Source organism: Cinclus cinclus, chromosome 4, assembly GCF_963662255.1.
Source record: "Cinclus cinclus chromosome 4, bCinCin1.1, whole genome shotgun sequence".
NCBI lineage: Eukaryota > Metazoa > Chordata > Aves > Passeriformes > Cinclidae > Cinclus > Cinclus cinclus.
Window position 1 is genome coordinate 28,831,582 of NC_085049.1, and position 27,999 is coordinate 28,859,580.

The 27,999-nt window shown below is 37.6% G+C and overlaps 1 protein-coding gene across 3 annotated transcripts in view; it reads left to right on the forward strand.

Moving 5' to 3' along the window:
• ERC1 (ELKS/RAB6-interacting/CAST family member 1) overlaps positions 1 to 27,999 on the forward strand; it is a 257,407-nt gene that overhangs the window by 152,151 nt on the left and 77,257 nt on the right. For all 3 annotated transcript variants that reach the window (XM_062490995.1, XM_062490996.1, XM_062490997.1), the window contains one exon: positions 12,852 to 13,012. In XM_062490995.1, the coding sequence (XP_062346979.1) occupies positions 12,852 to 13,012 (161 nt within the window). The remainder of the gene's footprint in view (positions 1 to 12,851; positions 13,013 to 27,999) is intronic.

Consider the following 27,999-nt stretch of genomic DNA (forward strand, 5'->3'; position numbering starts at 1 on the left):
TTTCTTTCATCTTTCCCAAGAATAAAATCAGGCATTTCCTGCTGGGAGCAGTGCCCCCATTGAATTTGGCATAGTTTTATTATCCCTACTGATCTGTATAGCAGAAACCCTGCTGTACAGAAAGCAGATGAGGCAGTCTTGCATAGATGGGAAGGCTTGAAAGTTCTTCAAGCTTTTCTAATAGTAGTCACCTGGTTTTGATGGTGCACCTGCTAAATCCTCTGTGTAAATACCATTGTGAATTCTTTACAGCTGAGGGGTTATGTAGTACTGTGGTTGGGTCCACTAGTTCAGTCCTCTGTGGAGATAGCTAGGAGGTGTATACAGACTTCTTTGTAAGTACTCCCATAAGGCTGAAGGTAGGATTTGTCAGATAAATACTTCTATCATAAAGGTTTTTTATTAGAGGTAGTAAGTGCAGATTCAGGCACTATTTCTGCATTAACCAAATCTGAGTTTATTTAAGAAAAGCTATTGTTATGTTCCTTGGGGGGGGGGGGAGGGGGGGGGGAAGTACATAGAATTTTTTCCCTGCTCAGAAATACAGCAGTAGTTTTGCTCCCTAGGAAACATTGTTGGAGGTCTTCTTTGACAAGATGCCCTGTCTTGTTCACAAACCCTTTCACTGGTGCTTCTTACCATCCCTTCTTCTGCAGCAGGAAGTTATCCTTTGTATGAACTGAGACCTAATAACAGCACCATTCCCAGGACAATGTTGGATGTGCTTTGATCTTCATGGAAGAGTGGTAGAGAAAGTTCACAGCTTTTTGTGGAACAAAGTGAAACATAAGTTCAAGTTCTGTGACTCAGTGTCAAACAATAATTAGTGACAGGTTCTTGTCTCTAGGAGCACAGTAGTAGGATTACTGGCATTTTAAGCCTTCTTTATTGGAGGGCATAGTTCACAAATGTTTTCTGATCTAAGATACTTTATGCTCTCCTTTTCCTTGCTCACTTTCATCCCCATGCTTGAGTGCACATCCCTGCTGTTTCCCCAGCCAAGGTCGTTCTGGGGCTGTGTTGTGAAATGGAGCAGTGACCTAATTCATGTTAAAAACTGTTTTGTTTTTTTTGAAGGGATTTTTTTCATGTGAAGGACTTCACTGCCCTGGTTCATGAATCCCCATTGAGGGGACATCTGAGGAAGCCTTGACCTGTGGGGACAGGAGTTGCTTAGTATTATTACTGAAAACATTTTTACCAGAAACTTATTGCAGCCTTTACAGTGGGATCCTATTTCTTTGAGTGAGATGGTGCGTTGCCTGACCACAACATAAATTTCTCCAGCTTATTTTATTCAAATTTGAAAAGCAGAAGATTTTATATAATTTAAATAACATTCCTGCTGATGGTACTGCAGCTCTGTTCTCTCATCAATATCAACTCCTGCTTAAATGCACTCTCTGTATAGTATCAGCTAACATTTAAATCCTTACCCTAAAATGTAATGGCAAATAAACATATAAAATAATGACCATTACCTCATCATTCCTTCCTTCCTTCCTTAAGTAGTTACTTAAACTGAAATTTTTAACTTGGCAGTCTGATCTTGACAGCTTCCATCAACGTTTTTTGAAGTTATCAGTGAGACATTTTAAATGAGGTTAAGTATGTCGACCTATAAATAGCTGCGTCTGTGCTCATACACTGTCTTTTTATCCTACACAGGGCAGATTTTTCTGCTTTCCTTTTTTAAGGAAAAAATAAAAGACTGAATATTGTAGAAATAATGCATTGTTTAAATGTATTTTCTTATGCTCATTCCTTTCTCCCACTATCTCTATAAATTATTTCAGCGGGATTAATATTATTTCAGGTATACATTACATGTAAAATATGCTGATAATAAGACTCCCAAAATTCTCTATCATGTATCCCTACTTCAAAATTGGTATCTGTTTGTTAAGGAAAAATAAAGAGGAGATAGGTTAATAACACAACCAGAACCTCCCTCACAGTTCTTTGTTTCCCTACTGTGAATGTGAGATCTGCGAGGGTTTGAATGTAGAGCCTCCAGGAGCCTTTTCTGTCTTATCTGTAAATTACTGTACGGAAATTCTCACCAACTTTTGAATGGAACCTGTCATTTGCACTTCCATCACAGCACCATTCTGATTTTAACTTTCTAGCAAATACTGTTAGGCTACAATTCATTGTAAGAATGGAATATGAACTACATTTACAGCAGATTTACCATGTATTGGATGCTATCCTATCAAGTACCTTCTAAAAATACAAAATAAATTAAAACACCTATCTTTTTTTGCTGACCATTCTGTTACTGAAGTAGATCTGAAATATTTTCTCACATATGTTGAGAAATAACTGGAACTATTTCACAGCACAATTTCAGACACACTAAGTTAATTCCTACAGGTCCCTGTAAATGAAAAATATAAAGTGGAATTTTTCAGGAACCACTTACCTATGGATGTTTCCTGAGCACTACAGAAACATCAGAGTTCTGACTACTCTGTAACACATGCTGGACAATTTGCTTCTAATGAATGTTTTTGTCTCTTCTTCTGTATCTCCTAATGAGAAATTTGATGAACTAAGAGATTGGAAATCAAGGCAGTAATACAAGGTATGGCTTGGGAGTGGAGTGAAGGTGCGGGAGTTTTTTTTCTAACATTGTTCTAGGGAGTTTACGTTTCTTTGGCTGAACTTCTCTTGAATATCTTCTGAAAAGCTCTTTTCTGTAAAAGTCTGCCAAAATCATTTTGGCTGTTGAGTGTGTGTATATATGTACATGTGCAAAGTAATTTGAGTACTTAGTTAATACTAAGTAATATTCTGTGTTTAAAAATTATATTTTAATTTGTTTTATTGATAGAATTTTTAAGAGGTTTTTAAGTCAGTGTCAGCCTAAAGTATAATCTTGCCATTGATTTCCAAGAATTTACTTTACTCTTTCATCTGATTGTTCTGCTTTGGTTAGAGAAAACATTTTGGGTAACTGAAGTTCACTGTCCATTATGTCCCTGCCAGTGATTATGTTTGCAGTAATTTTTAGGAGCACTGCGTTTCCCTAACGTTACTTCTTTTCCCCAGATATTTAAATGGATTACATAACCTTTTCCTTTAAAAATACGCAGATTTTGTACTGAGTCACACTCCCTGAAAGGGAGAGGCAATTTGGTATGCAATTCCCTCTTCATTCAGTAATGTACCTTTAAAGAGGTGGAAAAGTGGAATCTTTTCAGTCTTTTTTCCTCAGCTGTGCTGAGCTGGGGGCTTTTTTTTTTTTTTTTTTTTGGAGGGTTTTTTGCCTCCAGATGGGAAGAATGAATACAGAGAGAAATGATGAATAGAAAATCATGCCTAATGACTTTGAGGCAGAGATCTTTTTCTAACATTATAGACAAAAAAAAAAAAACTCTTTTAAATCTTTTAGAATCATGGAACTGTTTAGGTTGGAAAAGACCTCCAAGATCATAGACTCAAACCTAACACTGCCAAGCCCACCACTAAACCATGTCCCTAAGCACATATCTATTTGTCTTTTAAATTCCTCCAGAGATTGTGACTTTGTTTTTGTTTTGATTCGTTGCTCTCATTTAAGGTTGCAAAGTAGTCAAAATCTGATGACTTTCAGGAGAATTGGGGACACTGAAAGCCTCTGTGCAAAATATACATTGAGCATTTCTCCATATAACTCACCTTTTCATTCAATAAAATGAGCAATACTGATGGAAACTGTTATATATGTTTGGTGCAAGTACTGATTTTAAGATCATTTTTTCTGTATTTTCACCCCTTTTTATTGTTTAATAGAGAAATACAGATTTCACATTATGCCTTTTACTAAGTCAAGTATTCCAGACAAAGCTCTGTCTTGGCATCTCTCTGCCTGTTATATTATTTTCTTAAGCACCTACTTCTAGACAGCATTTTATTTGTTGTGGCTTAAGAGAAAATAAAATTCTTGCAGACTTGGTTAGATTATTGCTTGCTTGGAATTGTGAGGACCCATGCAAACACTTATGTTAATATTTGTTTAAGCTAGTCCTGTGCTTTTTTCATTTAAAATTTCTTTTCCAGTTGCATTCTCTGTGATCTTAAATGCATGATACAATAATACGTAGATTAAAACATTAGAAAAGCTCATTAGACTTGAACATTATATTCATTAATTGAAAAATACATGTTCTTTTTCTGACATAATTGATTTGCCCCCCCAATCTATGAAGTGCATGAAAAGAAATTATTTTCCTTTCCATAGCATTCTCTTATATAGAAAAACACAGAAGAGTGACAAGTTTGAAGGTCATTAAATTGGGGATGCCTCTTCATTTGAAATATTTCCTACTCACACAAAAGTTTCCAGACTTTCCTGTACTTCTGTTTACCATCAGATTCCCTCAAGCCCTTCACTGAATATTCAGCCTGAATTCAGTTGGCTCCAAATAGTGGAAGTTCTTTTTATTTATTGTAGTTAGGTTCTGCTAACTAAAATGCTGAAGATCTGCTTCCACAAGTTTGTGGAGGTGGAAACTTTCCTGAGTTTGCCAATGAGACTGTGTTTCTTCAGTTTGCCACATGTTCAACCTTCACATGGCAGTGCATGTGCTTTCATTTATTTATGTTCATGATCCTTAATGTCTTTTGGGAAAAGAGTGTTAAAGTTGTGTATGGAATCAGCATAACGTTTTTCACTGCTTGTAGTGAGTTAATACATCATCCTAGAATTTTTCTCTTTGGAAAATCAATCTGTGCTCTATAAATTGACAATCTTTGCTGTGCTGTGTAGCATAGCATTAAATATTTACTTTGAATATTATTCAGTTAGGTCTAAACTGTCTGCCACACTGACATATCCTAGTTAACCTGAGAATGTCTAAAATGCTGCAAAATGGAAATCAGCATGGTCTGCAGAAAGCAGTTAAAAAGCTGCTGAAATACTTGGACAATTAGTCTCACTTCTACCTTAGCAGCAGTAGATGTAACCTAAGAAAGGGCAATTTACTTTGAAATGGCCATGTTTAGAGTTGTGGCTGGAGTATCATGAATTAACCACAGATCTAGAGAATTTTGTTTGGATGTGATAAATTGTGCCAAATAAATATGTGCAGTGCTGCACAGGGTGTGCTTCATGTTCTGCATTTTAGTGTCTCTACCTCTGTAGAGATTCTAAACGGATTATCAAAATCTAGGTTTTTTTCAAGGTTATTCCTAGTGATTGCTGCTGTATTCCCAAGGATTTGGAATTGCTAGCCATGGAAGATAAACACAAGACACTTTCATGAGACTATAGGTCCCTGTAAAGTAAAATAGGACAGCTTCCTTTGGTATGGTTATGTGGATTAAAAAACATAATGAGAATGTTTCACTGGATAATGGTTTCACTTGAGGAAAATGTGGAAATATAATTGTAACTTGTTACAGTCTTGAGATACCATTGACTAAAACAGATTTATTTTCCTCAGTAGAAATCAGAATTCAATTGTCACTCTTTTTTAAGGTCTGACTCAATTATTTTGTTTGTGTTAAGCAGAGGCATTTATTGTTTCCTTCTCAAGAGCTGTTGTCCCAGCAGTACGCTATTGCTTATTTATGTAGGTTATAGCCCACATTTAGGAGATATAACTGTCAAAGCTACCTCCAAACAGCCTTACAGGACACAGCTGTGACTTAGGGAGTCCTGAAGGCTTAGGAGTTTTTTCCAAGCATCTGTGAATCCTGATTCTTACTTTGTGCAAAAAACTCAGTACTCTCAGAGTATGAGCAAAAAGCTCTTGATGAATACTCAAGTAAGAAACCCCTTGACAGAGACTTCTTTGTTGATATTTGTGTGGCTTCTGCAGGAGGAGCATGGTAATGTTAGATGTCTGGTCAATCTCATGAGTGCTCTTCCTTGCCTGGAGACAGCAAGGAGCAATACAGTGCATTAACTCCTTTTTATTATCAGATGCTCTTTTTATAATGAAGTTTTTGTTGGGAGACCAGCTCATGGAAATAAGAGACATCAGCTGTCCAAATATCTCAGTTTCACGGTGATAAGAAAAATTGCATTAATCTGCAGTATCCTGTAGTTTTTCAGACCATAGGCTTTTGTTCTATTTATCTTGCTCATCTCCTTTTTTCCCATTTAATAAGGTAAGAACAGAATAGTGGCACCGGTTCTGCTAAGACACCAAGACACTCTTCATTTTATCAGAAATGCTGAATGTACAAAATCCAAAAAACCTAAAAAACGAAGGCACAAAGACTTAAGAAAGCCACACACTAATGTAAAGAAAGACAAAGTTCATCCCTAAAATTACTTCTGTATATTACAGATGCTCAAAGGACCCTCCCTTTTCTCTGGAGAGCTGGTAATCCACCAGCCATTTTTGACACTAACTCTCCTCTTTATTTCAAACAGAACTCCTTCACATGCAGTGTGCCACAGTCCTCTAATGCTGTACACAGCTGACTTTGGCAAAAGGCTGCAAGTCTGGCATCCTCTTTGAGATGCAGGTAGAAATGATGTATAGAAACATCTTAATTACTGCGTCCTGTGTACTGGTGCTGAGTAAAAGGGGCTTGCATTGAAGCCAGAGCTCCAGCCTGTGTGGTGGGACAGAGCCATCCTGCTTTACACCCTTCTGCTGTCAGTGGGGCAGAGCTTTCAGTATTCTGTGGTTGAGGACTGTCCTTACCTTACAAATCAGACATTACAGTATAATTTTACTGAGGGACAGGAAGATTTTTCTTGTGATTGTTTACTGATTTCTCTCCTTTTCCTCTGCTATTATTAGCTCTAAAAAAAGCTGTGCCTAACAGTTTTCCCAGTATCTATGGGAATTCGAAGTTTGTTCCCTTAATTCAGAATAGCCATGAATTTAGTTAAGTGTCTTGGATATACTAGGAGTACTTTAAAGCCACCCTATGGCTTTAACAAAAATGGGACTATGATGAAACCATAATACATTTCCCTTTTATTTTGTGTAAAGGTTTATTAGCTTGTGATTTAAGCAAACCATCTGGCTCTGCTGGCAATCCAGGTTATGTCAGACTCGGTGCTTTCTCCCTGTAATATGTTACTGGAGGCAGTTAAATTACATGCCTGAGTCCCAAGTCTGGCCTGTGCTTTTTCCATGTCTTAACATCTGTTCTAGGAAATTTTTCTGGGGTCCAAACCTGTCTCTTACACAGAGACAGGTCTCTTGTCTTTGCCTTTCTTTTTTTTCATGTCTATTTCTCTTCCTTCTCTGCAGTCTGATCAGTTCAACTGAGTAAAAGATAATGCGGAAATTCGAAGTCTATTGTTTCAGCAATGTACATAGTGAGATAAAAAATACTTTAAAAACTCAAGAGCTGTAGATAGATAGGAGACTTTCACCTGAGAGTGACACTTCAAGAGATGTTAATTATTTTTTCAGCACTTCTCATTTTCTTTCTACTGGCTTTTATCTGCGAGATGTTTTGCTTGCCTTTACTTTTGTGCAAAAAATCTTGTTACATTTTGTCTTGCAATGATAATTTCTTGTTAGTACAAAACAGGTCTATGTTTAGAAAATAAATAATTTTAAATATACTTGTTGGTCTGCTGAGATGGTATTGAAAAGATCTCTAGCAATTGACTTATACACAGGTCATGGAAAATTACTTGTTTGGTTAGTATTTGTACCTGTGTCCTCTGAAAGTTCAGCATTTTGTATTCTGCCTGGAACTTTTGAGACACAATAGTGAAAATAAACAGCTATCCCATAGCCTGGTGTATGTATGTATATTGAAAGAACTTGAATTTCTTTCAGTCAGAAGCATTAAAAGAAACCTCTGATTCCAGATGCGTAATTAAACATTAAACTGTTTCCCTACGTTTGACCTAAAATACTGTATCTCCAGCTTAGGAGTAGGGATCTTGGTGTAATAGTCAGGTCCCTTTGTCATGCCCTTGGAGACTTTTAATGACAGACTGGCAAGGTCGAGAAAGGGGATTCTGCCTGTCTCTTCCTCTGGAGAGACCCTGCCTGGAGCATCCAGCTCTGGGGCTCCCAGCACAGGAAGGACATGGACCTGCTGGGGCCACTTGTTCAGTCTGGAGAAGGCTCTGGAGAGGCTTCATTGCAACCTTGAAGTATAAAAAGAGGAGTTGAAAGAAAGTCTTCCCCAGGGTCTCTAGTTACAGGAAAAGGGCCAGTTGTTTAAAACTGAAAGAGAGGTAGTTTGGACTGGACATAGGGAAGAAGCTCTTTATAATGAGCACGGTGAAACACTGCGATTGCCCTGAGAAGTGGATGTCCCATCACTGGAAGTGTTCAGGGCATTGAGAGGCCTAATCTAGTGAAGGGCATAGCAGGAGGGTTGGTCTACATGGTGCTTAAAGGTCACTTCCAACCCAAACCATTCTATGAAAAGATGAAAAACAAAATAAGATACACAGTCTCTTCTGTAAAAATTTATAATTTACAGGTGTGAAAAAGCCTTGCCTAACAAAGTATTTTTTATATAGTGTACCAGTGATTTGCTATCTTTAATGCCAGTCATATGCATGTGAATTTAGATGCATTCATATCCTATCACTTGAGACTAGAACATTTTCTTTTGTGGTGTCTGTGCAGTGCATTCTTTAGCTTTTCCCACATTCTTGGTGTGCTCATAGCCTATAAACATGGATTGCATGGGTTACCAGTTCAAAATAGAGCCTCTGCCCCTGCAAGTGTTTTTTCAAGTGTTCTGCATTGTGCTCTTTTTCCCCCCCATACTGACTGGGGGGATATACTGATCTGTCATTGTCTCTCTAGAGTTGCACAGTCACACTGTAGTGAATTACATAATGTTATCAGCATTCATGATGCATTTGTGGCTTGGATCACGACCCAGAATTGCTCTGCTTCTTTGAAAAGGTGCTAGCAGAAAATTAAGCTCTAGAACTATCTTCCTGAGAGGGCTAGAGAAGCCTCTTCCAATTTTCTGTGCAGTAGAAAAGTTATCTTCAGGTGATGCTTTATCACTCAGGAGAGCTCACAATGGGAAGAAAAAAGGTAGCTGCCACTATACTGTAATGTAAATATTCTGTTTGGGGATGCTGAGGTTCCATTAGTGAGCCATCTGTCTGTTGGAGTCTTTGGGCTCTGATTTTAACAGGCAAATAATTACAGTCATGTCAGTTGATATAAGCATTCTTCCTGGCCTGAAATACTGTGTCTCAGGAACTCTTAGCAGTGCATTAGTTCTCATGTTACAGGTGAGGGAATTGGAGCTTTCCTATCCTGATCACCAGAAATCACTCCAAGAACTAGTACAGAGGTTGGTAGGATTTCCAGCCTCAGTAATACTTTGTATATACAGTCCCTTTCTCAATTTTCCTATCTTTTTACTGGCTTTTGGGGAACTTGACCAAGCTCTTTGCCAAGTCCCTGACTTCACATTGCCCAATGGCCAGAAAGGTTTACTGGAACCACTACATATTTGGAGATAATGTGGTATCTCCATGTCTGTGCAAAAGTCTGGGTTTTGATTTGCACTTGCAGGAGCCTGAAATGACAGTCTGTAGGAGCAGGGAGGTTAAGATGGCAGACAGGCTCCTAAAAAGAGCTTCAGTTTTTTTTGTTATTAAATCATTTCTTTGCGGGCTGTCATTGATATGATAAATAAACTTCTCCTATTTCGCTGCCGTTTGTCTTCACCTTGCTTTCATGTTTAAGGAAGGAGATGTAATACTATGCAAAGTATTTGTCCTATCTTGACATTTACCTTTTCTGCTGCTGTGAATCCCATCCTGGTCTAATTGACATTCTTTGCCTTCTTTCACATAGTTTGTTCAGTCTCTCAGGAAATCTCTCCTCTAATGGAAACTTATTTCAGCTTGATGTTCTTCCTTAAAGATAAGCTATCATCCAGTCAGGTCACTTAAGGCCTAAAAACGATGAACAAACAAGTCTCCATTTAAGTTCTCTGCTCAGAATACATGAAGACCTTTATGGCCTGTCTACAGAAAAATGAATTGTGTCTAAGTCCTAGACAGTCAAAGATTGCTTTATGTGCTGTCATTTGAGCAAAGATAAGCAAGAGTTCACTCTCTGCATCTTCTGGAATGGGTGGAGACTTTGTAGCTACAACTGGCAGGGCACAAACTTACCCACAGCTAAATTGAAAATGTCAACAGCATGTCTCTGAAAATGTCTCAGTGTGCCAAGAGCTCCGGTTTTGGCAAAAATTTTTTATTTCTTAAATAATTAGCTGCTCTCAGGGGACAAAATTAAAGGGTAAATGTGAAGGTTTTTGTATAGGTTATATTAGATGTGCATTGCAAGTAGTTTGCTTACAGTGCATCTTCCTCTATAATTTCTCACAGGACTGCTTAGTGGGATAGGTCTGCACTAAGATCCAAAAGCTGCCATATAAAATGTTTTTGTTTTGTAGAAGTTTTATTGAAATATATTCACAGACCGTCTGCAGCCTGGTGAATCTGGACAGTGAAGTCTTTACTGTGAATAGAATCATCACCATTTTTGTGAACTCTGTCTTTAGTAAATTGCATGACAAATGGCCTTTGCTGGAGAGCTTGGAAGGTAATGACAGTTCTGTGAACCAAGTTGTTGGCACAGTTTAAAAGCTACTCACATTCCAGCCATTCCTAATACATGATTAGATCAATTTTCTATTGGCCTGCAAAAATACAAACTATAACCTAAGAATTAAAAGAGTTAGGAAATAGAGCGATGAGAAAAAGATAAAGTACCTGCAATAAGAACAACTAGGAGATACTCCTGCAGAGTTAGTCCTTGCCACCTCTCCCTAGGAGCCTTGTCCCAGATATCAGGCTCTAGTCTCCTTATGTCTTCCAAACAGGTCAGAGTTGTTACACTAGAGATCTACGTAAGGCAAGCCAGTCCTTCAGTGTCAGCATCACAGACCTTGATGGCTGGCAGTGGGAGGAAGCCTGTCAGAAATATTTCAGACCTGATTATGGAGAAGATGTTGCTTCAGAGATGGTTTTATCTTGGCAGCTGACAGATTTACACAGGCCCTTTTGACTGTTGCAGTTGTCTGGGGGCTTGTTGATTGGAGGTGATTTTCTGTTCAAGCCCAGGGGCTTATAGCTGGCATGCATCTTTTCAGTTTAAAGGAAAATGTCTATGTAGGTATTTCTGATCCACACACAGAAAGCAGAAAGTCATACCCTAGCCGATGATGCACAAGTGCACCTTCATTACCTCACCATTTTTCTAAGAATCAGTTTCTATCCTAGTAGTATTTTTGCTATTCATAATTTCTGCGGTTCTTCTTTGAATTCTTTCCTGATAGTTTTTCTCTGTTTCATTTTATGAAGTTTTCTCTTAGTTTTAAAAATTGGCAGATTTTCTGATCTTGTTTTGCACACTAAACACTGGTGAAACAGGGAAAGTTTGGTTATTATATCCATGCTTGCCAGTTTGGACTGCTTGTCACTGAGATTCTCCTTTGGTCTGTTGATTACCAGATTAATTGCTGGCTGTACATTTGAATAATTTATGACAATTGCATATTTTAATTTTTTTATTTCGTTTGTGAAGCATAAGAATACTGCCTTTTGGCAGCTGCATTTGAAGGAAAGTAGAAAGGCTTTCTGCAGTAAACACTGCGCTATGTCTATGCTAGATTTTTAAAATCTCTTAATTCTCAATTGCAATGTTTCTTGCTCTGTCACCGATTGAGGATGAAAACCAGTCTTATTATCCATGCTTGTCCTGAGTTATTAGCTCTGCCTTTAGGAGTACAGGAGTTATTAAAGCATGTTACATACTTCCCTCCTACACCGCCTGTATAGCAAATGACATACTCAGCTCTCCTTATGAAAACATATAGGTAGAAATTGAGCTTGTTGTAAATTCAATAATTCACTTCCAGGATAGATCAAAAGTTGACTGTTACGGAGGGCTATAAAGGCAATGTAGTGCTGTGTTTTCATACTAAATTTATACAAATACTTGATTTTGTGCAGCAGTAGCATCTGCGTTTCTGCCATTGAAAGTACATTATAAAATCGTTTATCAACATTTGGTTATGATGGAAAGAGAAAACCTACATGCATTTCTCATGTCAGAAGTCAGTGAAAGTAATGTGTGTCATTAAGCTGTATTATAAAATTATTAAAGCACATCCAGAGGTTTTTGGATGCTATATGTAGCTAGATTTAAGCACATATTGTGATGTTGCGTGTTAATTAGTGATAAATTTTACCTGAGACAGAATGTGTTCCAAGTGCAAAATGAAATGACTCTTCATTTGTGTAAAATATTTGGCAGAATTTATAATCATGTTGGTTCTGAACCTTTCCAGTTTTCTGAAGGTAGGAGTATTGTTCTGCTGTACTTCTCTGCCATCAGCAACTCTTTGACTGTCTTATGTTGCTAAATCCCAACACTTGCCAAAAAGCATTGTTCAAATGGTATTTTCAGGGAAGTAGCCTCACATCTTTATGGGAACCCATTCCTCTCCCTGCTTTAGAAATGTTCTTAAAGTGTACATGTAGTTTCTCTTTTGGCATCATTTACAGTGAACTTTTTTGATCCTTTTGGTATATTATCAATGTGTTTCATTTAATACGTTGCATTTTTTTGTTGAGGCTAGTGTTAACATATGCAGACAATCCTCTTATCCCTTTGGTACATTCTCTAAAACAAATACAGAAGAGTTGAAGGTTTGTATTGTAATGGTTATGTTGCAGTGACCAAACTAAGTTAATTCCTAAGATGTAATGCTGCTTTGATCATCCTGTCCACAGCACTGGATGATGCCTCCAGCCTGCAGAAGATCTGAGTAGCATCCGTGCCCTGGTAACCTTTGTGTGTTCCAATTTAGTTGTGACATTTAGTAAGTTTCAGCTGGTCACACTGCATAATTTTTCTCTCCTCCTGTCTTCTCCAAAAATGTTTTAGGTAGAAGAGCTGATGATGGCTATGGAGAAGGTCAAACAGGAGCTGGAGTCAATGAAAGCAAAATTGTCCTCTACACAGCAGTCTTTGGCTGAGAAGGAAACCCATTTGACCAACCTACGAGCTGAAAGAAGGAAACATTTGGAAGAGGTCCTGGAAATGAAGTTAGTGTTTTCTTTTATTATTTGTAGGCATGTTTTATTGATTGTCTCTGCATTCCTTTCTGATCCTTGTTGTTCTAAAGACAGCCCTCACATGGATATGTCTTTGCAGATAGCAGCTATCTGTAATCAGTCGAGCCCTCAGAGGTGACTTCTGACCAGGGATTACTGATATCACTTTCACACTTCCTCTAGAGCTGAAAAACATTTCTTCCTTTTCACTGTTTACAGTAGACTTCTATTATTTGCACAATAGTCTCTTCAAAGATCCTAAGCAGCTATTGGGACTCAGTTATTCTATGTCTAATGAATGTGCCATCTTGCTTATGTATAACAACAGCCTATAACTACTTCAAGGTAAGGTGCAAGGCAGTGTAGCAAATGACCAAAAAAAAGGGGAGAAGATAAACATAATGTCAGGTGTTTGTAATGTTAAAATCACACTGCAAATGTCTGGTCTGCTCTACTATTTTTCAAACTCATGCTGCTGATTCATTAGCACTGGAGCAGTTTGAAACTGTTTGAAAAGTCAAACTTCTCTAATCATCCTTACACAAGGAAGCCTGGATAAAACCAGGCTTTGAGGAGGTAGGGAGAAGAGAGGGATTAGACTTCTCAGCCTTAAATACTTCCTAATTTCTTACTGTGCATTACAGATAAATAGTTATCCTTATTTTAGGGAGACATGAATCCATTTGCAGCAATGATGGATAGTGCTGCCAGCAGTTCATTAGAAACACTTTCAGTTGTTTAGCCAGCCCTGAAGAGAAGGAACATTTTTATTGGCAGGACTCGCAGTGGCTCCTCCACTGTGGTTTTGTGAGCCATTATTTATTTATTTAACTATTCTACACTGGTCCCTTTCCTTTTTTTTCTTTTTTTTAATGAAAGGACAGAAAAACAGCTGTTACAAAATGGAAAGAGGTGGCTTAGATCTTGAAACTTTAACTTAGATGTGCTGTGTAAAGTGGGCCAAGCCTCCCCAGCTTCATATTCAGCTACAACAGTTTGAGCTAGACCTGGCATAAGGATGTTGGAAGACTGCAGTACTTAAAAGCCACACTTTTTATTTTTAATAAAAAAAATTTATTGAGCTATAAATTTGACTGCCTTGAGAGTTGCTGTGTGGGGGGATGGGAAGAATAGCTCCTTAGGTGATGTGGGAATCCAAAGCAACTGGAGATGTATCCCATATCCAATCACTTGACAGTACTTCCCTCTGCCAAACTGCTCTGCCAAACCTTCTCATTAAAATCTGCACGCAGTGTACTGTATATCCTGAAATGTATTTGGAATTGTGTAGATCCTTTAATATAACTACTCACTTCTAAATGATTAACTTCTCTTAACTGTGTAAGTTGTTGTTGGAAAGTTTTTGTACTGAAATGTGGTATCAGGGACTGCATGAACTGGTAGATCCATTGTACCTCAGAAGGAAGAAGAACACTGGAGAGAATGGTAATGCTGTCAGCACATGGAGAGAAAGATGGAAAAAGCATTACGTTTGTATAGTTAACTAGCTGAGCATGTTTTAGTCATAGCTGGTCTGTCTTAAAGTTCTATAAAGCTGCCAAAGGCATCCAAACTTCAGAAACTCACCCTCACCATGAGGGTCTGTTGTAAACAATTCTCTGCTGAGGACTCCCAGTGAATTAAATATCTTATTTTATATGCAGAAACTCCAGTATATTCTTTGTTGCCCTGCTTTCCCAGCCTATGTCTTTTATGAAAAGCACTAATTTGTTTTCTAGTATTGCAAAAAGTTTCTCATAGTGTTACAGTATTTACTGCAATTTCAGCTGAAAAATAACAGTAGTTGAATGAGTGGTCAGTTTTGTGAAACTATTAGCTGCTTTTGGAGTTCTTATGGAGAACAATAGATGTTATACAGGTAGTGTTCAAAGGGATGGTGAAGCAATATTGTTTCCAAAGTTTTAGGGCATGCTTCAGTGGGAAAAGTTTGAGGTGCTCAAAACCAGCACTGATTAAATTTGAGATTTGATAGAGGTGTAGATTTAACAATCTAGGCCCTGCTGTCAGCCAGTGGGGCTGAGGAGCAGACAAGAAAAATAGCTTAGGAAATGCTGCTTTAGGAGATTCTAGATATGGAGTGAAAGAAAGTGTTAAAGCAACAAGGGGACTCCAGAAAGTTACCTCTGGGTTTTAATAGGAAGTTGTTAGATATAATGCTAGTGAAAATACATGTTTAAAATACTGTTTCTTAGAGTAGAACTTGGGCTTATTACTAACTCTGTAACCCTGAGAAGATCATTTCACACTCCTTAGGGAATAGTGTGGCACTAGAATAGCTAAAGTGTGAATGATTCCAAGCAAATTTCACTCCTTAAAGAAATACTATGTATTTTGAAGCCTTCTTCCTTTAAGTCTAATGTTTTCATTTTCTTTAAAAAAACTTTACTGCGTATAATTATGAGAGAGGCAGATAATGGTCTCTATTTATATCACCAAACCTGATCTACTGTAGAGAAATACTAGTGAACTGCTAGGATTTTTGTTTCGTTATGTTTTCTTTAAGAAGTTCTAGTGTTTCCATCATTCACAGCAAATCTTTTAAATTAGGCAGGAATAAAGTGCTGTCTACAGAGAAATCTCTGTTCTTTGTCCCATAAAAACCTGCTTAGGCTGAGCTGAGTTATAAACTGTTGAAAATCACCAGTTTTACTTTCCTTTTTTTTTCCCCTGGTGTTGTCAGCAAATTTTGGCAGTGTGTGAAAATAACCAAGCACAAACAGTCTAATCTGAGGCCGAGCTCATGCAATTGCCAAATCTGTAGCAGTGGGTGCTGCACTTAGAGGGAAGGGGAACAGACACTGTGTCTGCATGGTTTTTTTATAGACAGGCCTTTTGTTATGGTCAGAAGGACCAGAAGGGTCTTCCTAGTCATGTGCTTCAGGATTGAAAAGTCCCAGTTGGGGCATTTCTCAAGCTGTTCTTTCAGACCTGGAAAACTATCCAATAGCCCTTTCCTGAATTATGCCTTTTCCTGCTAATTGCAATTGCTGCTAGCCCTATAATTCAAGGTATGCAGACTTACATAATGGAGTTGGCACTTCAGAATTGAATCTTTCATCCTGCTGGCTCACAACAGAAGGATTATTAGTTGTCTGAGAATAGTTTACTATCCTCTTATTTCTTGAAAAATAATCAAGAGTATTGCAGATTAATTTATTGCTATCACAGAAAGTAATTTATGTTTCAAAATCAAGCTGTCAGAAAACATCTTTTGATTTCTTGTCTGACTGTACATGAGTAGTCTTTTTAAGTAGTTTCTAATGGCATGAATTCATCCCACAGATAGTGTTTCTTTGATACAGAGTGGAGGTGGAGATGAGAAATGAACTGGGCCTGTAGCTTAATGAGTCTGTTTACTGTATACCTTCCTTTCTTCATCTCAGAGCTGGAAGGCCTGCTGAGAGCTACAGGAGGGCTACTCATAAAAATGAGATGCCAGCCTAGGCAGGGCTGTGCAGGAATACTGTTCACCCATATCTGTGCTACAGTTTTCCTTCATGATATAACTTAAAAATATCTGATAGATGGAGAAGTCCACATCTTCATTTTTTGGCTCTCAGATAAGAAAAAACAAAGGGATGCACATGAACACTCACAACTGAAAATGAAGTCAGTGGAAGCTGAGAGTTTTTTATCTTCTGAAAAGTTCATCTTCCCAGGAATAAAACAACATTGTATGGAGGTAGGAGTATGAAGCTGAAGTTGAAAGTAATCCAAAAGAAACTGATTGACACAGTTTATTTGCCAGAAAAGTAAAATCACTTGGTCCAAAATGAGGTGTGAAGTAACTTCAAGCCCTGCAAACAGTTTAACCAAATAAAAATATTTCAGGTTGTGTGCCCCCATGGTGAACAGAACTAAAAATAAAAAAAATACCGATGTCCATCCAACAATAACTTGTCAGCTCATCTGCACATGTCTTCTTGGAAGCTAAGGAATTTCCTGGTCTTTACAGAGGTTATGGTTTAGGCATATGGATTAACAACAGTCCTACAGAGCAGATGAACAGCTGTCTCCATACTTTGAAATCCCTGTTTTGGGATGTTGTTTGTTGTCAGTGCCACAAAGCAGCAGCACATTACCCTCTCATCACCAAGGTGTGGCTTTCTGGGCCCAGCACGGGCACTTTGTCATATTGAACTGGGCTTACAGGGTCCAGGCATCACTTGGTGTGTCAGATTATCACGTGATAGCAGCAGTGGTACCTAAACTTCTCCTGTGATTACTTCATGTGCACTTAAATAAGTTGAAGTCCCACAGGGGGCACTCTGTGTCTGTAGGATTCACTGTCTGGGGCAAAGCTGAACAAGTGCATCTATGTCAGTCCCTTTTCCCTTCTATTAGCTTTGGAATTTTCTTTTTAAAATGTCTTTTTCTGGGCACACAGTGAAAATTAACATGCTAGTGTTCTGTTTACCATTGTTTTGTCCTTTCCAGTTTTGTTTTGTTCTTTTTAAGCATAAAATATTTAATCATATATGTTTATTTTAACTCTATATTGTCACCCCAGTAAATTGTAACTACTCAGCTAAGTAATCTGAAATATGAAAAATAATCTATTTCTAATTATTCAACAATACAGACCTCATGTTTACGTAATTTGACATGACTGACCTTGGAACTGCTGTTAACCTCCAAGTCAGTGGTACAGAATCCAATAGGAAAGCATGAAATACAGCATGAAGATGTATTGAGTGTCTTTTGAGGCTCAAGAGCATCGAAAGATCTTGGTTACCTGCAAATTTGGTGTCTTTTGCTACTATTTGTTTGATTCAGGTGAAAACTCGAGAGAAAACATAATCTCCTTTGCACTTTTTTTCACTTCACAATTAAGGAATGAGTCCTATTATCATCCCTGCCCTCTGGTGTTGTCCACGAGCCTTCTGAGCACTCTGAGACACGAGTGTTCTGGCAGCACTAGAGACAGCCAGCCACGCTGTTTCCAGTGCAACTTACACTGGCCTGAATCATGGAAGCAAGCAGAAGAGTTTAACCCATTTTTGGGCAGCAGTACTAAACTGGTCGATCAAATGTTTCATATAAGTGAATCTTGAGTCTCAAAGTGTCACAGAGTGATAAAACTGCAAAGCAACAACACGAACCTTTAGTAAAGCCTACGTAGACAAAATGCTCCATATGAATAGACACAGAATTAGATTGTTGTGGTCTATTCTGTTTCTTTAAGTATTGGGAAGTTATATTTACCTTTCCTAACTGGTTTGTTGTTACTCTTCACCTACCCTGAAAATATTTTCCTTCTGGAGCTTTTCAGATACTAAAACCTCGGTGATATGTCACAGTCCTGTTCTGTCTTGTGATAAAACCTCTATATCTCATTTTATCTTGAATTCTATGGTCCCCAAGAACAATCTTGCAGACAGAAAGTACTATACTATCTTAATGAGCCATGACAGGCCTGGAAGCAAAACCAGCTGCTGAAAATTACACCAGGTGGTGTTAAAGCAGTTTGCTCCACTCAGTAATTTCTAAGACTATTGATGTTGTAGGGAGGACTTGAGGGAAAGAGGTCCAGTCATTAACTTCTGGAGAATTTAGCTGCACTATGCTTTTGTTCCCATGTCTTTCCCTGGGAGATTACTTTTCTGGATATATTTTTCCAGGGACTGGGTTTAGTGTAAATGATCCCTTCAATTGGCATAGTTTTCTAGATGGTGTAGGAAAATTAAACCTCTTTAAAGTGAGAATGAAATGTAGAGGTTTTGTCATAGTTTCCTATTCTATTAGGAGATTGCAACATTCTTACAGAAATTGCTCTGAAAGATCTCATCAATAGATGAGATTATATATATAGGCATATATATAGATTGAGTACTAAAATGGATGATTTTTTTTAGGCTTATGCAATCCTGATTCGAGGATGAATACCCTTCTTGTGTTTTCTCAGTTTTGCTAGTCATTATTGCAAACTGTCTTAGGGAACAGGTGCAGCACAAGAAAATTTCATTGTTTTGGTAAAAGTTTGGTTTTACCATAACCTGTATGCAGATCATGTTATATAGAGAAAAGAATTATGTTGTTTGTTTCTAGATAACCAAGTGTTAAATTGGTAGAGGAATAGTGAGACTGATAGTTTTATGTGGACTAATATATAGAGCAGATTGCTTGTAAGATAGCTCTAGGGCCACCATTATACTGCCTTCTGCTAACTAATTCTGTATGCCTTTATTTTGTGTAATTAAATGCACTCAGAAGTTCTGTAAGAAGGTAAAGTTTATCTGTTCAAGGGAATCTGCATAATTTTCCCTTGGAAGTATGAATCTTTCATGTCACTTAGTTTTAGAACAACATTTGACAAAAGTACATTTCCAAGTTTTCAGCATGCAAAGACATTGCTTGTGTATAATTCTGTACATAAGAAGCATAAATATGACTGTGATTTTTGTTTTAGAATATGCAGGAGTGTTTTGGCTCAAGGTTGATAGCAAAAGTAGATTTCCTGTGCTGGCTGTTTCAGCTGCATCAGTGACTCCTGTCGCCATCCCTAATCCAGCTATAAGATTCTGGGGCTTCCAGGGGTGTTACTGAGCTAAACCAAATCAGGCACTTTTTACTTCTGTTAAAGTCAAAAGAACCATGAGTTCCTTAGGGTGCTTTTTCCTCTTTTATAAACATGAACTGTAAATAGTAATGCATATAAATCAACTCTGTAAGCACTACATATTTCATTAAATACAGTCAAGTTGCGGGTTAATAGAAGTTCCAAGTGAAAATATTATGGTATCTCATTGCATATATTGTAGATTTAATGTAGTGTGAACAATAGTAGCTTTGAGCAATTGTAAATCCCATCCGGACATTGTCAACATAGTTCAAAATACAAGGAGGGAACTCACACAGGGTGGATGTGCTCACATGGTCACTGTGCATGTGCAAGTCCCTCTTTTATTGGCTTTAAAAAAACAGTAGAGCATTGCGGGGTGTAGGTAAGGCAAAGTCTAACTCCAATTTGTTTTCTGGAGTGGAGCAGAAATTCCTTTTTTTAAAAAAAAAAAAGTGAGGTCAATTTGCTTTAATTACAGAAACAACCTCTGAAGCAAGTAATTGCTTCCCTGCAATCCTGGAGGACAAGAAGAAGGAATTGAGTAAGAAAAATTGGAGAACTGAGTCAAGTTGTTGGCAGCACATAGAGTCTTTGTCTTTATACTGTATGGTAATATCCATAATGTATTTTTTTTGCTTGTTTTCTTCCCTTCCCAAACAATACTTTTGTTTTCTTTTAGGCAAAATAAAAAGCATCATCTGCATGTCTGTGGAATTTCTGAGAAAGCTCCATAGCGATAGGACTCAGGAATTGTTGGTTTGGGGTTTGTCTGGTGATACCTTGTGTGAAAGTGTGTGGTCAAAAACACAAAAATTGACCACAACTGTTCATTCAAAAGTCCTAGAAGATGATATTAAGCATTATGAACCTGTCTTTCTTTGAGGTGTGGTGCTGACACTGCTATTAAGTCAGTTCTCCCCAATTCAGAAGTTCTATAATAGTTTTCTGCAGATTGCAGAATTAAGAGAACTAGCTTCCTGTACTAGGAGCTAGTGTATGTAGGAATGTAGGGAATTCTGAAAAATCATTTGATTTTTGAATAAATATTGAAAAATATTTGATGTTGCCTAAACCCCTTTTCCAGGCCCACTTCAAGCACTAAATAGATATGGCTGTAGCTTTCTCTAGACCTACAGCTCTTTTTCAGTCTTCCGATACTCTACAGCTTTAAAATTCATGTTGAGTTGAAAAACACAGAATCACACTAGTTTATTTCCACTATGTAATCTAGGAATCAAGCTTTGCATATGACGTTAAATTAAATTATATAATTTGTATTTGCTATACAATCAACTTGTTTGATCATTTAGCTTAATGTCATGAATAAAAATTGTAGGCCACTGAGACTATTGTGAAGAGATGACAACTGCAAGTTGCTTTGAGCAGTGAGGTATTTCATCAGGAAAGGATTGGAGTAAATGGTCAAAGATATATGTAAATGTTTAGAAAATAGTCAAGTGTTGAATGGCAGAAGAATTAACTTGTTGAGACTAAATCATGACAAACCAGGTGTCCCCTTATGCAAAGTCATAGTTTTGGTAATATAGGAGTTTTGTTCTCAGGAGGATTTGTGTCATCATCTCACAGAACTGTCTCATGAAGAAGTAGGGTTTGTATTCCTTATTCAAACACTGTGAAGTGAATAAGTAGGTAGGTGGAAAAGAATAAACAGTAGTTTACTGTTGAAATAGAAACCTCTGTTACATGATGCCCTTAGTGGACTCTCTGAAGTCTTCTGCTGTTCAAATCATCCATAATGAAGTGGCTGACAAGCCAGAGCCAAAGGGTGTGTATTGCCAAAATGCCATGATGGATGTTGGGGTGATTTGGGGAACAAGATGAGAATTCAGACTGATCTCAGTAAAGTGAAGAGGGGTTCTAGGAATGTTTTTACATCAGAAATTTGATGTTTTATACCACAAATAGCTTAAATACATCTCAACATGCTTTGGGCGTACTTTAGGTGAAGTTGAGGATGGAGACTATTATCTAGCAGGTTTTCTGATTCTTCAGCACAAGTCATATATTTTCCTTACTGAAAGTCTGTAAGAATGAAAAACGTGTCCTGTAAAAATGTATTATGTGCCTGAGTTTGTTCCTCATATGATGTGGGCTCAGTTCTGTCTGTCATTGATACTGTCTTTGATTTGCACATTCAGTTTCTAAAGAGAAACTTTGCTTTTGTAGGTAATTCATGTGGAGTAATCTCCATTCAAAGGAAACTTCTTTTTTTATTGGAAGGAATAAAAAAAAAATTGATTCATTGATTCAAGGTAGCTGAAAAAATTTTGCTGCCTCTCAAGCCCTCATTAGGCAGGAAATCTAAAAGGGTTGGGACTTGCTAGGTTATAAAGAATTACAGAGATATCTTCTTATATTTGGAAAAAGCCTTTATCTCTTCTAGCCACATTTTCATCAGCATTATTAGTAATGCAACTATAAATATTAGTATTTTTCAGTTTACTTCTTTTCACTAGGGATTTTACGTTTCAAACTCGTATTTTTTTAATAAAAATGGAGAAATGCCATTGTTGTTCCTCAAAGGAGTAAACTGAAAAGCAAAACATGAAGTGACTTGTTCACTCATGGCCACAGAGCTTCAGTGATGTCAGGAATTAATATCTGAAGGTACTGTGTTTGTAGATTTTTTTTATGTCTTAATAGTTTGAGACACAAATATTTAATGGGAAATGTTGTGCATGTAACATACATAGTTCTTCATGTATTTCTCTCTTCAAATATGTTCTTATATAGATCCTTTCTACAGCCTCATTTTTTGTTTTATATGTCTGTACCTAAAGTTGAGTATGCATTTCTTGCAACTTAGTGCTGTAATTGGACATAAGCAATCTGTTCTGTTTTGCAGAGCTGATCTTTGGATTTTTCTTGCTTACTAGAGTCTCATTGCTAATAAGGGCTCTGGTTCTGAATTTGAAAAACTAGATTAATTTAGCCAGAAGATGTTAATTTATAAGAAAAACAAATACATTTTTTTGCCTTGCCTTTAAAAATATGAAGCTGGCTTTGGACTGCAGTTTCATAGGTTTTGTGACAAATGAGGCACGAAATAAATTGGCAAATCCCCTATGTCCAAAGTACAGTGGTACAGTGTGCTCTCTAATTCTCAGCCCCAAAGATCTCAGCAAAGGCCACAAATTAAACAAAGTCAAAATTAATCAACTCTACAATCAAAATACGATTATTGAGGCTTTCATTTACTACAGAGAAGCAGTTGTGAAAGAGGCACTTGGAGCAAGTTCTTTTGTGCAGTAAGGGAAAATGAGCAGCAAGGGTGTCAAACAGAAAAATGAAACCCTGTAGGTGAGACTGTCTTTGGAGCCAGAAGAAACCAGCACTTATGCAGAGATGCGAGTAAACTGTTGGGGAGTGGGAAAGGTGTTTGGTGCTGAGCTGCAGAGGGTGTCAGTGTGGCACTTGGCCCAAACAGAAGAAGCCTGAGGACTACAGAATAATGCTCTGGGGTCAGGTACAGCCCCTTGGAGCAACATCTCAGTGAGGCTTCCTTGCAGGGCTCTCCCAACTGCTGGAGCTTCTGCCTCCTTTGCAACAAGGAGTGTGGGAACAGCACTCCCTGTGTGGGGGAATTGGATGTCGGGGTGCCTGGACACACCATAGCTGACAAGACCTCTCTTTACATCTTTTGTGCCCTTGTTTTGGGGAGACAGGGTGCTCCACATTACTTCATGGCATGCAGGGATTCATCCTCATTGTCTGTATTTATACAGACACTGAATTTCTTGTTCTGATTGATGGGCAAATACTATCTCAGTGCAACTTAAATATAACTAAGTATAAGTACTTAATGTTTAGTTGCCTGTTCCTGGAACAGAACTTGCAGGCTTTTAATGAAAATAGTTTTAGAGGGGCAGAAATTGCTTTGGGTAGCTATATGGTCTTCATCTCAGTGCTATAAATAACATAAAAACTTTATTCCCATACATGGCAGGTGCACTGTCTTAACAGATCTCTGTTACACTTTCGTTTTCTTTTTAGTAACTCTCAAAGTAGCAATGTAGTATTAATATGTAAGTAGTGTAGTAAGTTATGTCTAATGCTTTTTAGAGTACATCTGCCTTAGTCCAGCTGTGGTTACACATTTTTGTGATGCAGACACTCCCATGGCTGCAGTGTGGATGCATTTCTTGTGTTTTGTGTGATTTGCCTAGTGTATGGGTCATTTTTATTTTATAAATAAGTATAGTTAATTTTCTGTAGACTCTGATAAGCTCTATAAGTTTCTTAGCAGATTAATGATTTAATGAATATTTAATGTATTTTCAAGGTAGGAATACTTTTTAAGAGCTGTCAAGTTGCAGTCAGATGCATGGAATAAAACCCTCAGTTCTTCAGAGTTGCTTTACCACTGCCAATTCAGTTTGGAAGCAACAGTACATAAATCAGCAGACTATCACTGTGAAACACCAAATCATCATGAAATCATCATGAAATGCCATCATGATGAAAAATTTAACTCCTTATCAACAACAGTCACAGATTTTCAGTTAAACTTTCATTCTCATTCTGTATACTGATATGCATAGTAAAGAACAAAATCTACCTTTCAGGTACTCTATTCCCAAGGAAATCCTACAAGTCTTAGAAAAAAATATTTTAAAAATATTAACTATAGAAATGTACAACAAAAAGCTCCCATTCTTCTTTGGAATTCATGCACTGCCCATTTTTCTAGTTTATGTCTTAACTATGTGTTTTGATTTCAGGTAAGAGTTAGGATAGCCTAGTGGAAGTATTTCATTACCTGACTTCCTAGCACTTCAGCTGAGTCTGGTGACAGTCTGCTGGGACTTGGAAATACACACCTACAGCCTTAATAAACAAGAGGAGTTTGCATTGGCTTACAATAGTCTCCACATTCCAGAAATAGATTATTTTTTTAAATTGTGCAGCCTTCTGTAATTTCATAAACTGTTCATAAACTGTAATTTCAGTTTGTGCTGTGGCCCTCAGTTCTCATTATGATACTTGACAAGATATAGCACTTTCCTTCTGAGAATGTTAAAGCAGTTGCAAAGTCCATGTTAACTCCTGAAATAAGCCTTTGGGGGAAAAAAAAAAGTATCTTATTTAGGAATAAGGGAAACTCAACACAGAAAAATTCAAATGGCATGAATAAACTGTCTAAGTTGCTTGTCATAGAGTGACTTTTAGTCCATCCTCAAGTAATTTGACTGTATCTTGCACTCCCAAAATAAGTTTCATTTGCTGTTGTGAATTAACAAAGGGCTGTTATTCAAGTGTTGTTTAAAGGGCAGTACTAAAATTAATTTTCTTGTTCATGATAGAAGATTGTGTAGCTCCTGATCTCCTTCCTGTTCAAAACAGTGAGGTTCTTTCATATCTTCTCTGTTTCTCAAATCTCTACTTCCTTTTCTTTGGTTGGTCTTCAGAGCCTTGTTCTCTGCCTACCAGTGATGGTCTCTGATTTACATTGGACTCCAAAAATGTTTTGAAAGACTTCCACCATTTTGCACACAAGATGTATATTGGATAAGAAAGTAGCTCTTTGCCAGCTTTGAGGCAGCTGTTGATCCCTTGTTTGTTGGTTCTGGGGAGAACAGCACTGTGCTGACTGAATTTAGGAGCTTACTGCCATTCTTGGTGCACTGAATTATCCTACTGCACTTTCGGGTTCCCCTTCAGAAAGGCATGGATCTTCCTTATATTTTGTTGGCCTCCTGTCTTTTGTACCCTAGGGCACCTCATGTGAAACTGGATACCATTAACTGGGCAGTGCAATCCCAAGGCAGGCACTGCCTTGAAAAAGAAAAACTGAATCATCACAGTTGGCATCAGCATCACTTAGAGAGACAAGACTGCAGTCTGCTCTGGCAGCTTCTCAGTGCTGACAGGACAGTTACATCACTTCAAGATGACTTCTAATATCCCAGAATTTGACACTGTAAGCACACTCTGTGCTGTGAGACCTCACAGCTTGCACAGAACTTCTGTCATCTCCTTGAGCCCCACTAAAAGGTCGCATTCTCAACCAAGCCCTCTACTCCTCATTCAGGAGCACAGTGCTTCCCCGGCTCATTGGGATTAGGAGCTATTGTTTTCATGACTTTGGATCATGGACTTGCCTATAAACTTTGGAATGATTAGTCCCAAAACACAGTTGACCACTTCCACACCATAGGGTAGTTACCATCACTGAGGCTGAGAAGGTCTTTTAATGAGATGTTTCTTCTTCATATAATAGAAGAATATTTTATTCCTTAAACAATGCTAGTAGCTGACTCTTTCACTGTCTCCTTTGAGAATGCTGCAGTGTATTTGATAGCTCATTGCATGGCTGAACTATGTAATTGAAAAAAAAAAAAAAACCAAAAAACAAACCTACATAATTTTTTTTCTTGTTTAATTTTAGCATATTATTATTTAACAATGGACAGTAGGATTCTCAATGTCATTCTAATTTTTTCTGGTTTTGCTAGGTAATTTTTCTGTCCTCAATTGTCTTTTCAATGAAAATGCGCAGAATTGTGACAGCCACATGCACAAGTATTTTCCCAGTCTGTTTCACAGTTACACTAAACTCAGCTATGTTTTTATCTTTTGATTGTTATGGCAATCATCCTTAAGGAAAAGGTAGCTTTGAATGTGTTTTTCTATGGTTACTAAGCTTTTCAGTGGTCCTTAAAGCTGTTTGGGACTTCTGGTTTCATTGGCCATTTGCTAAAACAGTCTTTCTCTTACACATGGCTGTTCTTGTGTTCTACACCATTGTCTAATCTGGCAAATGTTGGTCTATGTTAGCTAAAGAGCAAAATTATAAATTCTAACAAAATTATTTATGTTAGTTAATAATTGAAAGTGTTAGTCAATAATTGAGATGTTACGCTAACACAGAATGAATTCTGTTAATAATTGGGATGTTAAATATTCTTCATTCATAACTTCTAAAGTTGTCAGTTATAAAAGTAAATGCGAAATCTTGCAGAGATTTAGTTTAAAATTTGTGTGTATGACTTATAATTGAAAAAAATGCAGAGAAGGACACGCTTTTTCTTGTGAAAAATGGAAGAGCAGGATGTTTTTAAAATGGTTTAATCAAGAATATTTGTAAAAGTGCTAAAACAAATCTATTTTTTTAAAAACCTTTATTTTTCATGTTGTGCCTGTCAACCTCTCCTGGTTTCAGGAAATTGGTTTCAGTTAGGCCCAAACAGGGCTCATTGTTTACATGATACAGGGCAAGAGGCTAATTGACTCTTTCATTTCTCTTCTTGTATTTCATATACATGTAGGAAAGGTACAAAAGAGAGAAGCTGCAATCACACAGACTTCTGAGGTTAAAATAGCCTGATTGGCAGAAGTACTATTAAGCTACATTTGTGCTCCTAATAATTCATGCCATGTGCTGATTTTTATCCAGAGCTACCACTTCGGGATTTTTTTCCAGGCCTAGAGTTTGGGTTTGCAGATATGCTATCATTGTTACTACCCTTTGAATTTGTTCCTGTGTGTCTTTCCTTTTTGATACATAACGTGCTACAGAATGGCAAGACTGAAAGTGGTTGTTCTAAATGGCATTCATAACTTCTTCTAGGTGAATAATTTTACCTTAGCCAAGACCCTTTTTTAGTTTCTAATCTCTAAAATGAATATACAACTAATTTGTCTTTCTTTTTTTCATAAATTGCTAAGGGTTTTCTTGAAGCCTCTAAGTGTATAAAACTATTGGAGATGCTGGAGCACTGAAATGCTGGTTTTTTAATTTCTGTCTTCTCTAGTAGGCCAGGGAATACCAAATCATACAGAGAATCTTGAAAAAAAAATTCATTCTTTCTGAGTATTATACTTAGCCACATTCTCCACAGTTGTTTAGGTCTTACTGAAATGTATGAGTGTGAAAATAAACAGAAGAGTTCCTCTTGATGTTATTATACAGTAAAATCCCCTTTAAGATGCATTTTAAACTTCACATGCAATTTTTGGTTCTGCCCTGTGTGAATGAAGCTGTGCTCTGTGGTCTGCAGGCCAATACTGAAAATACATCTTTGGGAACATGAGGAGCTGTGGTCTGAGTGCATGGCAGGCTGGGCTACAGACCCACGTGCTCCTGCTCCCCTCTCCCAGGTCCTCCTCTGTGCTGTGTCTGCAACTCACAAAACTCCACTGCACTAATTCAGGGCACTAATATAGCAATAAAATGTCCACATTTTTCTTAAGTTAGTTTTCTGCTGGCTTAGTGCACTGAAGTGGCAATCCATAAGTCTCAGACAACACAAGGCAATGTTTGAAACTTATGTCTCATGTTTTGGGAAGGAGATGACTGACAGCAAGCTTCTAGAGTGGCCTGAGCTGCAACTTCATTTGGAAAACCAAAATCCACCCCTTGCCTTCTGGTCTT